Source organism: Nomascus leucogenys, chromosome 22a, assembly GCF_006542625.1.
Source record: "Nomascus leucogenys isolate Asia chromosome 22a, Asia_NLE_v1, whole genome shotgun sequence".
NCBI classification, from domain to species: domain Eukaryota; kingdom Metazoa; phylum Chordata; class Mammalia; order Primates; family Hylobatidae; genus Nomascus; species Nomascus leucogenys.
Genome location: NC_044402.1, coordinates 9,347,688 through 9,365,687, shown reverse-complemented (window position 1 = coordinate 9,365,687; position 18,000 = coordinate 9,347,688). Strand labels below are relative to the sequence as shown.

The 18,000-nt window shown below is 43.5% G+C and overlaps 2 protein-coding genes across 8 annotated transcripts in view; both read left to right on the top strand.

The window, feature by feature from the left end:
• The window catches only part of AK7 (adenylate kinase 7), a 97,689-nt gene extending 96,180 nt beyond the window's left edge, over nucleotides 1–1,509 (top strand). For 3 of the 5 annotated variants that reach the window (XM_030802884.1, XM_030802885.1, XM_030802883.1), the window contains one exon: nucleotides 388–1,509. In XM_030802884.1, coding sequence (XP_030658744.1) covers nucleotides 388–426 — 39 coding nt within the window. In that variant the 3' untranslated portion in view covers nucleotides 427–1,509. Of the gene's footprint in view, nucleotides 1–40 lie in introns of all 5 variants that reach the window. The other 2 variants (XM_030802882.1, XM_030802881.1) reach the window with 2 other exon arrangements.
• Nucleotides 1,510–14,689: 13,180 nt separating this feature from the next.
• The window catches only part of PAPOLA (poly(A) polymerase alpha), a 65,913-nt gene continuing 62,602 nt past the window's right edge, over nucleotides 14,690–18,000 (top strand). For all 3 annotated transcript variants that reach the window (XM_030802355.1, XM_030802357.1, XM_030802356.1), the window contains exon 1: nucleotides 14,690–14,917. In XM_030802355.1, the coding sequence (XP_030658215.1) occupies nucleotides 14,910–14,917 (8 nt within the window). In that variant the 5' untranslated portion in view covers nucleotides 14,690–14,909. The remainder of the gene's footprint in view (nucleotides 14,918–18,000) is intronic.

Sequence of the window (18,000 nt, the reverse complement as noted above, 5' to 3'; positions counted from 1 at the left end):
TTTATTTATTTTGAGATAGAGTTTCACTCTTGTTGCCCAGGTTGGAATGCAATGGCACAATCTCAGCTCACTGCAACCTCCACCTCCCGGGTTCAAGTGATTCTCCTGCCTTAGCCTCCCGAGTAGCTGGGATTACAGGTGCCCGCCACCACACCCAGCTAATTTTTTGTATTTTAGTAGAGACGGGGTTTCACCATGTTGGCCAGGCTGGTCTAGAACTCCTGACCTCAAGTGATCCACCCGCCTCGTCCTCCCAAAGTGCTGGGATTACAGGCATGAGCCACCAAGCCTGGCCCTGGATGATTTTTAAATTGTAAACATTACTAATACAAATACATGACTAATAATAACTTGTAAATTGTTGACTTTTCTTTTTTTAAATTGTAGGCAGAATATCTCTTCAAGAACAATCCTGAAGCACAGTGAAACTTTAAAGATCTAGTATTATCTACCTTTACAGAACCACAGATCACTTATAGTACTTTGAAAAATTGCTTTGAAAAATGCTTTTCCAGTTCTTAGAAAATTCTTTTTTTGTAGATAAATATTCTATAAACTAGAATCTCTATTAAAAGCTATATGACATGAATGACTATGTCATTAAAACTATATTTGAAATGTAAATTGATAAAGACATTTGTGCATAGCTCATGAGACAAATACTGATTTAATATTTTACTCTTTAGTCAGGTCTAAATATACCGCTTCCGTACACTAATGTTTATAGGTATTTATAGCATGAAGAAAATCAGACTATATATTGTAGACTATATATTATTCTAACATGTAGGCTAATTTACATGACTTATTATTGCCCCAATAATAATGTTATTAGACATGGAAATAAATTGAAGTGGTTTATGCCTGTTGACTCACAGTAAATCAGACAAGATTGGTGCCTGTAAGGTGGCTTTTTTTTTTTTTGTGATGAAGCAATGGTTAGGGAAAGGTTGCTTTGAGTTCAGGGTCAGGATCCCAGACAATGAATCGGAGAGAACTGTAAACCTTTAGGCGGAGAAATCTGTATGACAGGATAGTTCCAATCTTTGTGATAAGTAAGAAGTTGCTAAATATTTTCAACACACTTTAAAACATAGGCATAAGTTATCAATCGTATAGTCTTTTCCAGTTCTAAAAATCCCATAAGATTCCTAGAATTACCCCAAATGAGAAATTAGTTTAGGTTTAATGGCATATGTATTTTATCCCTTTAAATAATGTAACCTAATATAACTGCCTGACTTTTTATTTGTGGTAAAATACATGTAACATAAAATTGACCACTGTAACCATTTTAAAGCGTATAATTCAGTGGCACTAAGTTCATTCACAATGATCTGCAGCCACCACCATCTAGTCCAGAACTTTCTAATCACCCCAAATGGAAACCCAGCACCTATTAGGCAGTCACGCTCCATTATTCCCTCCCCCCAGTTCCAGGCAACCATGAATCTACTTTCTGTCTCTATGGATTTACCTATTATAAATAAAACCATACAATGGGTGGTCTTTCATATCTGGCCTCTTTCACTAAGCAAAATGTTTCCAAGGTTCATCTATGTCATACAATGTATTAGTACTTCATTCCTTTTCATAGCTGAATACTATTCCATTGTATGGACATACCACATTTTGTTTAATTGTTCATTTGTTCATGGACATTTGGGTTGTTTCCACCTTTTGGCTACTGTGACTACAACTGGCATGAACATTTGTGTGCAAGCTCTTATTTGAACACAGGTTGTCAGTTCTGTTGGCTAGATACCTAGGAGTGGAACTGCTGTCATATGGTCAGTCATTCTATGCTCAACTTATTGAGGAATTGCCACACTGTTTTCCACAGTGGCTGCACCATTTTACATTCCCACCAGCAGTGTATGAGGGATTCCAATTTTCTGCATCCTCACCAACACTTGCTATTTTCTGCGTTTTTTGTTTTTTTTTAATGGTGATCATAGTGGGTGTGACGTGGCATCATATTGTGACTAAGCATCTTTTAATGCACTTGCTGTCCATTTCGATGTCTTCTCTGGAGAAATATACAGGCATACCTCATAGACATTGAGGGTTTGGCTCCAGACCCCCACAATAAAGCTAATATTGTAATAAAGCAAGTCACCTCAATTTTTTTGTTTCCTAGTGCATATGTTATTTTTCCACTTTATTTTCCACTATCTGTTAACTGTGCAATAGCATTATGTCTACAAAACAAGGTACCTATCTTAATTTAAAAATACTTTCTTGCTTCATGCCTGTAATCCCAGCACTTTGGGAGACTGAGGTGGGCGGATCACGAGGTCAGGAGATCGAAATCATCCTGGCTAACGCGGTGAAACCCCATCTGTACTAAAAATACAGAAAAATTAGCCGGGCGTGGTGGCGGGCGCCTGTAGTCCCACCTATTCAGGAGGCTGAGGCAGGAGAATGGCATGAACCCGGGAGGCAGAGCTTGCAGTGAGCCAAGATCATGCCACTGCACTCCAGCCTGGGCGACAGAGCGAGACTCCTTCTCAAGAAAAAAAAAAAAATTATTGCTAAAAAATGCTAACAATAACCGGAGCCTTCAGTGAGTTGTAATCTTTTTGTTGGTAGAGGGTCTTGCCTCAATTCTGAGGGCTGATGACTGATCAGGGTGGTGGCTGCTGAAGGTTGGGGTAGCTATGGCAATTTCTTAAAATAAGACAGCAATGGGCTGGGCGCAGTAGACTCATGCCTGTAATCCCAGCACTTTGGGAGTCTGAGGCAGGCAGATCACCTGACGTCAGCAGTTCGAGACTAGCCTGGCCAAAATGGTGAAACCCCATCTCTACTAAAAATACAAAAATTAGTCGGGCGTGGTGGTGTGTGCCTATAATCCCAGCTACTTGGGAGGATGAGGCAGGAAAATCGCTTGAACCCAGGAGGTGGAGGTTGCAGTGAGCCGAGATTGTGCCACTGCACTTCGGCCTGGGTGACAGAGTGAGACTCCATCTAAAAAAAAAAAAAAAAGACAGCAGTGAAGTTTGCCACATCGACGGACTGTTCCTTTCAAGAAAAATTTCTCTGTAGCATGTCACGTTGTTTGATGGCATTTTACCCACATTAGTACTTTTTCAAAATTTGAGTCAATCTTCTCAAATCCTGATACTGCTTTATCAACTAAGTTTATTAAATATCCTAAATCCTTTGTTGTACATTTCAACAGTGTTCACAGTGTCTTCACTAGTAGATTCCATCTCAAGAAACCACTGTCTTTGCTCATCTATAAGAAGCAACTTCTCATCTGTTTAATGTTTTATCATGAGATTGCAGCAATTCAGTCACATCTTTTGTCTTCACTTCTAGTTCTCTTGCTATTTCCATCACATTTGCAGTTACTTCATCCATTGAAGTCTTTTTTTTTTGAGACGGAGTCTCGCTCTGTCGCCCAGGCGGGAGTGCAGTGGTGCAATCTGGGCTCACTGCAAGCTCCGCCTCCCGGATTCATGCCATTCTCCTGCCTCAGCCTCTCCGAGTAGCTGGGACTACAGGCGCCCGCCACCACGCCTGGCTAATTTTTTTTTGTATTTTTTAGTAGAGACGGGGTTTCACCGTGGTCTTGATCTCCTGACCTCGTGATCCGCCCGCCTTGGCCTCCCAAAGTGCTGGGATTACAAGCGTGAGCCACCGCGCCCGGCCCATCCATTGAAGTGTTAATCACCTCAAAGTCATCCAAGAGGGCTGGAATCAACCCCTTTCAAACTCCTGTTAATGTTGTCATTTTGACCTCCTCCCATTAATCAGAAATGTTCTTAATGGCATATAGAATGGTGAATCCTTTCTGGAAAGTTTTCGATTTACTTTGCCTAGATCTATCAGAGGAATCACTATCCATGCCACCTATAGCTTTATGAAATGTATTTCTTAAATAATAAGACTTGAAAGTCGAAATTACTCCTTGATTCATGGGCTGCAGAATGTTGTGTTAACACGAAAACATTAATTTCATTGTACATCTCCATCAGAGCTCTTGGGTGACTACATGCATTGTCAATGAGCAGTAATATTTTGAAAGGAATCCTTTTTTTTTTTCTGAGCAGTAGTTCTTAACAGTGGGCTTAAACTATTCAGTAAACCAAGCCGTTGCACAGCGGTTCATGCCTGTAGACCCAGCTAGTCAGGTGGCTGAAGCAGGGGGTTGCTTGAGTCCAGGAATTTGAGGCTGTGATGTGCAATGATCACATCTATGAATCGCTACTGCACTCCAGCCTGGGCAACATACTGAGACTCTGTCTCTTAAAAAAAAAATTTCAGTAAACCATGCTGTAAATAGACGTGTTGTCATCCAGACTTCATTGTTCCCTTAAGAGAACACAGGCAGAGTAGATTTAGCTATATTCTTAAGGGCCCTGCGGTTTTGGGAATGGTAAATAGACATTTGGCTTCAACTTAAAGTCACCAGCTACATCAGTTTCTAACAAGAAAGTCAGTCTGTCTTTCGAAGCTTTGAAGCTGAGCATTGACTTCTCTTTAGGTAGGAGAGTCCTAGATGGCATCTTATTCCAATATAAGGCTGTTTTCGCTATGTTGAAAATGTTGTTTAGTGCAGCCACCTTCTTAAATGATTTTAGCTAGATCTTCTGAGTAACTTGCTGCGGCTTGTCCGTCAGTTTCACCTTGCACTTTTAGGTTATGGAGATGGCTTCTTTTCTTAAACCTCATGAACCAACCTCTGCTAGCTTCAACTTTTCTTCTACAGCTTCTGCACTGCTCTCAGCCTTCATAGAATTAAAGAGAGTTAGGCCCTTGCTCTGGATTAGGCTTTGGCTTAAGGGAATGTTGTAGCTGGTATGATCTTCTGTCCAGACCATTCATATTTTCTCCATATTAGCAATAAAGCTGTTTCACTTTCTCATCATTTGTATGTTCACTGCAGTAGCACTTTTAATTTCCTTCAAGAACTTTTTCTTTGCATTCATAACTTGGCTAACTGGCACAAAAGGCCTAGCTTTTGGTCTGTCTCAGCTTTCAATATGCCTTCCTCACTACGCTTAATTATTTCTACCTTTTAATTTAAAGTGAGAGACTTGTGACTCTTCATTTGAACAGTTAAAGGCCATTGTAGGGTTATGAATTGGTCTAATTTCAATATTGTTGTGTCTCAGGGAAAAGACAGGTCTGAGAAGAGGGACAGAGATGGTAAAATGGCTGGTCGGTGGAGCAATCAGAACACACATTTATCAATTAAGCTTGCTGTCTTATATGGGCATGGTTTGTGGCGCCTCAGAACAATTACAATAGTGACATAAAAAAATCACTAATGAGGCCGGGCGTGGTGGCTCAAGCCTGTAATCCCAGCACTTTGGGAGGCTGAGGTGGGTGGATCACGAGGTCAGGAGATCGAGACCATCCTGGCTAACATGGTGAAACCCCGTCTCTACTAAAAATACAAAAAATTAGCTGGGCGTGGTGGCGGGTGTCTGTAGTCCCAGCTACTTGGGAGGCTGAGGCAGGAGAATGGCATGAACCTAGGAGGCGGAGCTTGCAGTGAGCCGAGATCTCACCACTGCACTCCAGCCTGGGCAACAGAGCGAGACTCCGTCTCAGGAAAAAAAAAATCACTAATGAATAATAATAATAAAGTTAGAAATAGTGCAAGAATTATCAAAATGTGACACAGAGATATGAAATGACCACATGCTGTTGGAAAAATGGTGCTGATATACTTGCTTGATGCAGGGTTGCAAAAACCTTCAATTTGTAGAAAACAGTATCTGCAAAGTGCAATAAAGCAAAGGACAATAAAATGAGGTGTACCTGTATATTCAAGCCCTTTGCTCACTTTTTATTTGGGTTGTTTGTCTTTTTGTTGTTGAATTGTAAAAGTTCTTTATATATTATGGATACAAGACCCTTGTCAAACATATGATCTGCAAAGATTTCCTTCCATTCCATGGGTCTTTTCACTCTGTTGAGAGTGCCTTTTAAGACACAAAAGGTTTTAGTTTTGAGGAAGTTTAATTTACCTATTTTTAATTTTCTTTCACTGCACTATTTTTGGAAAAATTTTTTTTATATATAATTTCAACTTTTATTTTAGATTCAGTGGGTAACCTGTGCAGGTTTGTTACATAGGTATATTGTGTGATGCTAAAGTTTGGGACACAAATGACCCCATCACTCAAGTGGTGAGCATAGTACCCAACAGTTACTTTTTCAACCTTTGCCCCCGCCTTTCCTCCCACCTCCAGTAGTCTCCAGGGTCTATTGTTGCCATCTCTATGTCCATGAGTACCCAATGTTCATTAGCATAGGATAATGGCCCCCAGCTGCATCCATGCTGCTGCAAAGGGCATGATTTATTTTTTATGGCTGCACTCTATACTTAATTTTTGACCCTTATATTTTAATTAAAAATCCCAATAAAAAGAATACATTCTCCACAGTTTGAAATCATTAGTCTTTATAATAGTCACATTTTCATGCCTTCATTTCATGACCTTGCTTCCTGGTTTGCTGAAAAACAAAAAACAAACAACAAAAAAAACAAGCCATCAAAAGAGAGCTTCTTTGTCTTCATGGGCATGGAACCGGTAAAAGAAAAAAAAAAAAGAATAAAAGAGAACTTCTACATCCTCCCACTACAAACCTATCTCTACCTTCCCTTCTGCTACAGAGAACTGTGTGTGCTCCCGTCTGAGGTCAGCCCTCAACTCTGTCCTCGCTCCTGTCCCTCCTCACATAATCAGATTCTACTCTTAAAATTGTCTGCTCTCTCTCGTAGCTTAATTTTTCTCTCACTTCTGGATCATCATGCCAAGCTTTAAACATGAGGTACTAGCTTCCGTACTTCAAAACAAGACAAAACCAAATTAAAATGCAAAAACCTTCCCACACCTCCACATCCTCCTCCAGCTATGGTCCCAATATAGCAAGGTTACTAGCGAGCTCCATATTTCCAAATCCAATTGGTAATTCTCAGGCCTCGTCTTACTGGGTGTCTCTGAGCATCTGACACATTTTATCATTTCCTCCTTGAAACACTTTCTTCCCTCCATCTGAATGTCTAGCAGGCATGCTAAACTTTAACACGGCCAACTCTGATTCCTGATCCCCCTCCTCCCTCCCCTCTACCTGCTGCTCTCCCATCTTCCCACCTCAGTTATTGGTAACTCCATCCTTCTAGTTACTCAGGCCCAAAACTTTGGAGTCATTCTTGATTCTTTTCCTTTTCTCTTTCTGCCTTTTTTTTTTTTTTCCCTAGATGGAGCCTCTCTCTGTCACCTAGGGACTGGAGTGCAGTAGTGCAATTTTGGCTCACTGCAACCTCTGTCTCCTGGGTTCAAGCGATTCTCCTGCCTCAGCCTCCTGAGTAGCTGGGATTACAGGTGCGTGCCAACATGCCCAGTTAATTTTTGTATTTTTAATAGACACGGGGTTTTGCTATGTTGGCCAGGCTGGTCTCGAACTCCTGACCTCAGGTGATCCACCTGCCTTGGCCTTCCAAAGTGCTGGGATTACAGGCATGAGCCACCATGCCTGGCTCTTTTCCTTTTCTCTTACCCCCTACCCAATACATCAATGTATTATATTGGCTCAACTTTCAGAACGTATCTGGAGTCTCTGTGCTTCTCATCCTTCCAACACTACCATCCATTAATCCATTAACCCATTATTCCATTAATGTATGAATGGGTTAATGCATGCATGAGGACAGGGCCCACATCACCCAAACATCTCTTAAGGGTCCCATCTCTCCACATTGCCACATTGGGGATTAAATTTATGAGTTTCGGAGGGGGCAAATATTCAAATCATAGCAAGCTGGTATCATTACAATAAAATAGGTAGGGGTCCCCTAAGGAAGATGTGTGAGACCTCTACTGAAACTTACAAAACATTACTGATAGTAATTAAACATGAAATAAATGGAGAAATGAAGGGACAGACCATATTAATACTTTATAAAGCCCAATGTTGTTAATACTTCAATTTTTCCCCAAAATGATCTATAGAATCAATGTAACTCCTATCAGAATCCCAGTATCTTTCTCCCTCTCTCTCTTTCATTCATTCCCTCCCTCCCTCCCCCTTCCTTCCTTCCTTCCTTCCTTCCTTCCTTCCTTCCTTCCTTCCTTCCCTCTTTCCTTCCATCTTTGCTTGCTTCCTTCTCACTTTATTTTTTGGGGGGATGAAAATCAGTAATCTGGGCCAGGTGCAGTGGCTCATGCCTGTAATCCCAGCACTTTGGGAGGCTGAGGCGGGCGGATCGCCTGAGGTCAGGAACTCAAGCCCCGCCTGACCAACATGGAAAAACCCCGTCTCTGCTAAAAATACAAAATTAGCCGGGTGTGGTGACACATGCCTGTAATCCCAGCTACTCGGGAGGCTGAGGCAGGAGAATCGCTTGAATCCGGGAGGTGGAGGTTGCGGTGAGCCGAGATTGCGCCATTGCACTCCAGCCTGGGCAACAAGAGCGAAACTCCGTCTCAAAAAGAAAAAAAAAAAAAGAAGAAAAGAAAAGAAAATCAGTAATCTGGTTCTAAAATGTATATGGCAATGCAAAGGACCTAGAATAATCAAAACAATTTTGAAGAACAAACCTAGAGGACTTACACTCTCCAGATATCAAGACTTATTACAAAGCTACAGTGATTAGAACAGACATATAGATCAATGGAGCAGAATCAGGAACCTAGAAATGGACCCACACATTTATAGTCACCTGACTTACAGCAAAGGTGCCATGGCAATTTGATACGAAAGTATGATCTTTTAAATAAATGGTGCATGGCCATCAACTAGAGATCCACATATCAAAAACAAAGCCAAGCCTTGACTTCTATCTCATACTGCGCACAAAATTATTTTGAAGTGGAGCATAGAATTAAATGTGAAAGTCAAAAAAATGGCTGGATGTGGTGGCTCATTCCTGTAATTTCAGCACTTTGGGAGGGCAAGGCAGGAGAATCACCTGAGGCCAGGGATTCCAGACCAGCCTGGGTGATGTAGCTGGGACCTCCTCTGCACTAAAAATAATAAAAAAAAATTAGCTGGGCATGGTGGCATGCACCTGTAGTCCCAGCTACTTGGGAGGCTGGGGCCGGAGGATCAGTTGAGCCTGGAAGAGGGAGGCTACAATGAGCTATAATCACAGCACTGCACTCCAGCCTGGGTGACAGAATGTAAGACTTTGTCTCAAAAAATAAATAGATATATTAAAAAAAGGGGAAATGAATTTAATGAAAGGACTGCTCAAGAGTATAGTACTCATTGGATAAAAATGCTTGTATTATTATTTTTATTTTAGTAATTAATAAGTCTGGTCTTTGATTTTTTGAAAAGTATTGGCCCAGTGGATCATCAGAGTTCACTACTGAGTGGGATAAAAATCTCTGTGTCACACAGTATCTCCTATGACTACTCCTAATTGACAGCAAAATACAATCCTTGCAGTTCCCAATATATGAAGAGCTTCTGTTCTCAAAAACATTTCACGCAGTTTTTGTTTGTTTGTTTGTTTGAATGCACTGTGGGCTTCTGGGAATCAGTTTTGAAATTCTTTCCACTATTTATGACATTGTTCTGTGGAAGATGTAGTCCCCCCTTATCTGGGGTTTCTCTCTCCTGTTTTGGTTACCTGTGGTCAACCATGGTCTGAAAATAGTCAATGAAAAATGTTAGAAATAAGCAACTCATAAGTTTAAAATTCCATACCATTCTGAGTAGTGTCATAAAATCTTGCACCTTCTTGCTCAGGTGGACATGAATCATCCCTTCATCTGGTGTTTCCACACTGTATACACTGCCTGCCAGTTAGTCACTTAGCAGCCCTCTCCGTGATCGGATCAACTGTCAAATATTACAGTGCCTGTGTTCAAGTCACTCTTATTTTACTTAATAATGGCCCCAAAGTGCAAGAGTGGTCATGCTGGCATATTGTTATAATTGTTCTATTTTATTATTGTTGCTGTTTACCTCTCACTGTGCCTAATTTATAAATTAAACTTTATCATAGGTATATATGTGTAGGAAAAAAGCATAGTAAATACAGGGTTTGGCACTACCCTCAGTTTCAGGCATGTGCTGGGACTCTCTGAAGGTATCCCCTGCGGGTAAAGAGAGACTATTATACATAAAATTCCAGTAGAACACATCTTCCCCCTTCTCCGCAGCCAGAAGAAAACACGCACTAGGTGATGGGGCAATAGTCATGGAGACCAGCAGCAGCTGGAGGGAGGTGTGGGCAGGACTCAGGACAAGCAAGGCAAGGGTAATAGTAGACTGTTACCAATATACTATTAATTGGTCTTACCTTACTCTTCACTTTCCTTGACTAGAGTTTTATTCTTAACTGGGTCCTAAATATGATCTGTGAGCATCTAGATCATTACTCATTCATGAAATTTGAGTTGGAGTAGTCGCTGGGTGTATATAAGGTCCTTCCAGAGCCGAAACATGATTCCAAGCCATGATTCTTGTTTTCAGAGTTTATAATGTTTCCAGCCCAAATTTCTCCTCTTAGCTCCGGAAGCATATTTTCAACTGCCTCATAGACATTTCTGAATGTCCCGCAGGCAGTTCAAAATCAACACATAGCTACTACTCTCCCGATCTCATCCACTCACCCAGTTATCCTCCTCTATTTCCAATTTCATTTATCAGTAGCTCCAATCACTGTCACCCGCCCCCACCCAGAACCTCTGAAATCATTTTGGTCTTCTTCCTCTCCATCACCTCTCCCATCCAGAATTAACTATGCCTTCTAAATCTTTCTCAGATTGCTCCCTTCTTCTCTTCCTTATTTCTTTTTTTTTTTTTTTTTTTTTTTTTTTGAGATGGAGTCTTGCTCTGTCGCCCAGGCTGGAGTGCAGTGGCGCTATCTCGGCTCACTGCAAGCTCCACCTCCGGGTTCACGCCATTCTCCTGCTTCAGCCTCCCGAGTAGCTGGGACTACAGGCGCCCGCCAGCACACCCGGCTAATTTTTTTGTATTTTTAGTAGAGACGAGATTTCACCGGATTAGCCAGGATGGTCTCGATCTCCTGACCTTGTGATCCGCCTGCCTCGGCCTCCCAAAGTGCTGGCATTACAGGCTTGAGCCATCACACCTGGCCTTCTCTTCCTTATTTCAAACTTCATTTCTCATCTGAATGATTGCAAGAGCCGCCTCACCCATCTTCCAGCTTCAAAACCTCTCCTAGTTCAAATTCGTTCCTTACACTTTCCGTCATCTTTCCAAAAATATAAATGTAACCTAACTCCTGTTTTAAAACTTTCAATGGCTCCTCCATTCACAAAAAGAAAAATTCAAAATCTCTCAGAATTAACTTCAGGTCTCAGCTCAAAGGTCAGTTCCTCTGAAAAGCCTTCTCTATCTGAAGTTGGCCTCCACCACAATTCTAACGCCTGGTTTATTAATGCCGCTTATCACAATCTATAATTCCTTTGTCTGTTTATGGAGTCATTATATGCTCTCCCGTCTCCCCCTACTCCCTTTATTTTGAGACATGGTCTCATTCTGTCACCCAGGCTGGAGCGCAGTGGCATGATCTTGGCTCACTACAGCCTTGACTTCCTGGGCTCAGGTGATTCTCCCACTGCAGCCTTCGGAATAGAGGACTACAGGTGTGCACCACTATGCCCCTTATCTTCTGCCTCTCACTTAACTTTCCAGCTTTATTTTCACCACTCCTCACTAAATATTTTGTGGTTTAGTCACTTCAAACGTTTCCCTTTCTCCAAATACATTATTTGCCGTTTTAATTTTTATTATTATTTTTTTCTGAGGCAGAGTTTTGGTCTTGTTGCCCAGGCTGGAGTGCAATGGCACAATCTCGGTCCACTGCAACCTGTGCCTCCTGGGTTCAAGCGATTCTCCTGCCTCAGCTTTTGAGTAGCTGGGATTACAGGCGCCCACCACTATGCCCGGCTAATTTTTGTATTTTTAGTAGAGATAGGGTTTCACCATGTTTGCCAGGCTGATCTCCAACTCCTGACCTCAATTGATCTTCCCGCCTCAGCCTCCCAAAGTGCTGGGATTACAGGCGTGAGCCACCACGCCCGGCCTCATTTTATTTTTAAAAATTGTTCTCTTTACCTGAGATGCCCTTCTACTCCTTTTGTCCACTTACCAAACCCTAACATATCAGGACGTGTCTGAAGTGACCTCTTACATGAAGTCTACCTTGACTCCATCCTCAGTCCTCAATATTGTTCCTTTTAAATGTCTTAGGCAAGTAGCGTGATATCTAGCACATTCTAGGTACTAAATATTCATCAGCTGTGCTATCTAGCTGCCTCATTCTATGGAAGGCTGAAACAAAAATAGTTTGAAGCAATTATAGACCAAAAGCATGGATGTTTAGTGTCCCTCTCTTCACTGCCTTCTGAGATGCCTGGCAGAGGACAACATAAGCCGAAAAAGTCCCCATTCTTTTATTCATAAAGTACATTGTTAGTGCATTTTTTTTTTTTTTTTTGAACAAGGTCTTGCTCTGTTGCCAAGCTAGAGTGCAGTGGCATGATCAGGGCTCACTGCAGTCTCGACTTCCTTGCCTCAGGTGATCCTCCCAACCTCAGCCTCCCAAGTAGCCGGGACTACAGGTGTGTGCCACCAAGCCCAGCTAATTTTTTTGATTTTTTTTTTAGTAGAGACAACGTCTTGCCATGTTGCCCAGGGTGGCCTAGAACTCCCGAGCTCAAGGAATCCTCTGCCTCCCAAAGTGCTAGGATTACAGGTGTGAGTGAGCCACTGTGCCAGGCCCCAGGGCGTATCTTTATAAGCTGCTTTGAAGTCCACAGCCTTAATACATTATTGAATTATCTGGATCTCAGATTTTCAGTCTTTTAGGGACAACTATGCTACTGGGTCTCCAGCCAAAGCCACCTTGATGACGAGGAAAAGAGACTAAGTGGAAGAAATGAGAATCAAATATAAGTTTGTTTCCAGATCAGCACTATTTAATGGAAATGAAGGCCACATATATAACTTAAAATTTTCTAGTGGTCACATTTAAAAAAACAGGTAAAATTAATTTTAATAGTATATATATTTTTTGAGACAGGATCTCGTTCTGTCACGCAGGCCGGAGTGCAGTAGTAAGATGACGACTCACGGCAGCCTCCACCTCCCACTCCAGCGATCCTCCTACCTCAGTCTCCAGAGTAATTGGGACCACAGGCAGGAACTACCATGCCCAGCTAATTTTTTTCTTTTTTTCAACTTTCTGTAGAGACAGGAGTTTCCCTATATTGCCCAGGCTGGTCTCTAACTCCTGCTCAAGCGATCCTCCCACCTCAGCCTCCTAAAGTGCCGGATCACAGGTGTGAGGCACCGTGTCCAGCTTACATTTTCTTTACTGCAATACATCCAAAATATTTCAATGTGCAACCAATATAAAAAGTGATCAGTGAGGTATTTCACATTCCTCGAACTGACACCCGTGCGTGTTTTGCACTTCCAGTGCATCCTAAACGAACTAGCCTCATTTCAAGTGCTCAGTGGCCCTAAGTGGCCAAGGGGCTACACGAATGGACAGTTCAGGTTTAAGTCCTGTGCCTTTCCCATTTGGGAGTCACCAGTCCTACCAGACATTCTGTGAAAAAAGGGAAAGCCTTTGTGAAACTTCCTGAGGACTCACAAATGCACATTATTACATTTAGAGTTTAGAACTTTGGATAAGGCAGCGTCCTGTGTTTGATTCTTTCCGTCCTCCTCTCCACTAACCCCCTGACACCGTAGAACTTATAATTCGTTCTAATTCGCAGATGGAGGGAATATGAGAGAGGAGGCTCTGCCTCAAACACTTTCTCAAACTTTTGCCGAAGGGTGGCGAGAAGGTAGACTTCCAGGTCCCACCCGAGATAAATTAAGGGCTGGAAACACAGTCAAGTGGAAATTATGACCAAGACAACCTTTGCTAAAATGCCAGCGGTGACTGCCATTGATGTTCCTATAAAAGGTCAGCTCTGTCAGGAAGTTCCAGTGCTTCATTTGTTCAAAAGTAAAATCAGCCCGTGTTCCAGAATTCGCAGACTGTCGTCACAGTCCTAACCCACACATTTATTCGTTCAACAAATATTTCAGCGCCTGGGTCAGGCATCAGGAATACACTGGTGGTTAAAACAGACGGAAAGCTCCATCTGGTGGGACGCAGTCTGGGAGGGAAAGGGAGTCCTGGGGACATGTTTTCGTCGGCTCTGGGCTAAGCACCTCTCGCCGTATCCCACGGGGCCGGCACCGCTGCCTTTGCAGTCCAGTACGAAGTGGCGGAGTAACCGGTTCCAATCCAAGGCAGCGACTCATGCGAGTCGTTCTAAGCGCCGCGCTGTGGGGTACACACGGTGCACGCGTGGGTGCCTCAGCCCCCTGGCAGCGCCTCCAGGGACGCTGCTCCGGGAAAGAGCAGCCACCGCGATCTCAGGCGGCGGAAAAGGTGAGACCCCACAATGCGCCGGAAGCGGCGCCTCGTGGCTTGGGATCTCTCCACGTTCTTCCTTACGCCGTCCACGCCGCACTGCCCAAGAGAGCGTCCCCGCCCGAAGGACAACTCACCGCCCGGAGCCTCCCTGACCGTTCCCTTCCACCATCTGACACCCATTGCTAAGTGTGAGAGGACCCGGGTGGTAATTGCCGGGCCGCAGGCGGCCTTATGAACTCCGCTTCCCGTGAGGCTTCGCGGCGGACGGCGCTGGTGCGCAGGCGCACGCACGGCGTGCGTGGTGGCGTCAGCAGTTCTAGAACGTTGCTGTGGTAGCGCTCGGGCGCCATGTTAGGACGAAGGGGAAGGAGGAGAAGCGCTTAAAGCGGCGGGAGCGGTGCGGGAGAGGGGTTGGACCCAGGGCTGAGGCAGGCCCCCCCCTCCCTCCCGCCTCAGTGGATCATGCCCAGGGCGGCAGCGGCGGCGGTTGCGGGGGGGAAGTGACTGGGCGGTGCCGGCGCCGGAGACGATGCCGTTGTAAGTAATTTGTATTCTGTTTTCTTTCGCTTGCCGGCTGGGCCTTGGGGGGCGTCCGGGAAGGGGAAGAGGTAGGCGGAGAGGGTGGCACGCGAGCCCGACCCTCCCCCCTGGTAGGAGGCAGGCAGGACTGGGGACCTTCCAGTTTCCTCGCCCGCTCGCCGCCGCACTTCCCCCGTGTGCTGGGTTCCCGCGTCCCCCGACCCTTCCTGGCTGGGTCGGCTGCCGTCGGGCCGGGGGCCTTCCCCTTCCGGAAGAGCTGGTGGAACCTCTAACTAGCCGGGCCACTCCAGCTTCTCCGCCCCGTCCACAAAGAAAACCAAAACAACCCCAAAACAAAACATTGCCCCGCGGTGGGAAACCAAGACCCTGCTCCACGCGGGATCAGCACTTGGGGTTCGGGCTCGCTCTCGGCGCTCCTCGGGCCCATTCGATATTGCTTTTTCTGTTCCTGGTCTGCTTCAGCTTGCTCACTCTCTTCCTCCCATTTCCAGATGCCTGTCTTGTTTGCCCGAGTTAGCCCCTTTCCGCTGACCTTGTCTGAATGTAGGAGCACGAGTTAAAAGCCCAGCTTTGAGCGTTGAGTCCGCCTGCCTCCACCTCCGCCTCCCTAGCATTCACAGTCGGTCGGAGAAGGGGGCACTTCCCAGGGTGCCCTCCTCCGAAACGACTTATGTATTGCTTTCCCTGTTTTATTTTGATGGGGTAACCGGGTTTCATTCTGTTTCCTTCATTCTCTATCTCTGGTGATACTTTTTTTTTTTCCTGGTTATAAGGCTTAAAGCTAGTCTCTTTATACTTTCTAATGCCACTGCGCCTTTTTCTTTTCTTAGAGGGTTTTTAAAAAGTTTTTTTCTCCCCTCCCCCTTTCTGATAATGAGATATAATTTGGCAGCTCATTGCCAGTAGATTACGGATTTTTTTTTTTCTGCGAATATACAGCATTGTAGAGGCCTAAATAGTGAGACTGCATTTCTTCCATTTTTGAATATTGAAGCCCAAGAGTGCCTCTTTGAGACCAGGGACCGAGTTTTCTTCATCTTAGCCTCAAAACGCAACATGTAATTGACACTCAAAGTTTTGGTTAAATTCAGGATAAAGATTTTTGTGGTTTCTAGACATCGAATGTAGTAACTCAGGTCTATTTTTTTTTTTTAAGTAAGGATAATTTCTTTAGCACATAATCACCGATTGTAGTTTTACAATTATGTATGCGTGCGAATGTGTTTCTTTACAGGTGAGACTAACTTTGGCACAGACCTTAGTGACTTCCATCCCAATTTATGTATTTTAAAAGGATTTTCCATGGCTCCCACCCACCCCCTTATGTTATTAAGAAGTCTATCACATTACTTCTGTGATGAAAACGTTTGTTAGACTTGATTAACTATACATGTCTAAAATCTTGGAATCTGCATGGATTCTGTTTATTGATTTTTCCCTTTCATAGAATGATAAGAGACCCTAGGAGAACTGAGTCTAAGCAAGATTTTTGTGGTGTTTCTCAGTTCAGCAGAAGATAAATGTTTGCAGTGATGTCATGTGATGACTGCGTTAACAGTTAACATTTTGCTGTCTTTGAAAAGGGACTTCTTTTTCTGATAATCATACGAGCATTAAAAATGATAGATGTACACCTTAAAAGGCTTCAATGAAGAAATAACATTAAGTAATTTGTGTCTTATTTCTAGGAATTGAAAGTACTTTTATACCTACTTTCCCCCAACATTCTTTGAAGAGGGAAGGTATGCATTTCTATGAAAGACCTTAGGTATTTCAAATTCTTTTCGCGAGTTAGTTCAAGTGTGTAAAATGGAAGACGGGGCCAGGCGTGGTGGTTCACGCCTGTAATCCCAGCACTTTGGGAGGCCCAAGCAGGTAAATCGCTTGAGGCCAGGAGTTTGAGATCAGCCTGGGCAACATGGCGAAACTTCATCTCTACAAAAAACACAAGTTAGCTGGGCGTGGTGGCTCATGCCTGTAATTCCAGCTACTTGGGAGATTGAGGTGGGAGGATTGCTTGAGCCCAGGAGGCCAAGGCTGCAGTGAGCCTTGATCATGCCACTGCATTCCAGCCTGGGCGACAGAGCGAGACTCAAAAACTAAGTATACCATAGTTACTATAGTAAACAGTAGCGATACCAAAGAATGCCTAGTTAAAGAAAAATAGGGCTTCTTCCTCATTAAGTTGCTTTGTTTTTCATGTACTGCTGTCACACTGTCATAAATTTTGTTTTTTTGATGTGTTGGATTGTGATTTCCCAGCTATATTGTGTTTGACTTTCATTTTTGGTATACCTGTCCTAATGTTAAATTTGGATGGGTGAGTGGCATTGGGGCATGGACCCTAGGCGAGTTGTCAGAATGAATTTAAATCAAAATTATCGAAATCTAGGATATTACAGAACATTTTGATCAAGTGTCCATATTTTGTCTAAATTTCATATGTAGCTACAAACATACTTTTGAAAAGATTATAGTCTGATTTAAGAGCTATGAAAGTTTTGATAGTCTTTGGATCCATTAAACAGAGTTTCTCACCTAGTCATTATTGACATTTATGCCAGATTCATTCCTTGCAGGTGCCTGTCCTGTGTATTGTAGTTTAACAGCATCCTTAGCTTCCACCTACTGGATTCCAGGAGCTCCACCCCTCCATTTCCCCAGTAATGACAATCAAAAATGTCTCCAGATATTGCCAGATGTGCCCTGGGGTGCAAAATCTGGTTGAGAACCACGGCGTTAACAAAAAGGGTGATGCCCTTATGGAAACTAGATGTATTTCTGCCCTACTCTGTGTTGGTCAGATATTTTTGGCATCAGCTCAGTTCTGAGTATCACACGTATGATAAAAAGGTGTAAAGGAGAGTAACCAGTATCAGTAGCATTTATGCCACATGCATAGAAAGTTGTCGAAGTTACCCAAAAGAGTTACTGCAAGGCTTAGGCGAGATAATAGCCAAAATGTTTGCGGGGGCTGCACAAAAAAGAGGGAATTGTAGTAGTTTTACATCGCCGTAACAAGCAGAACTGGTACCTGCTGGTGGATGGTCTGTGCTTCCCAGAGCGTGATCTGTGGATGC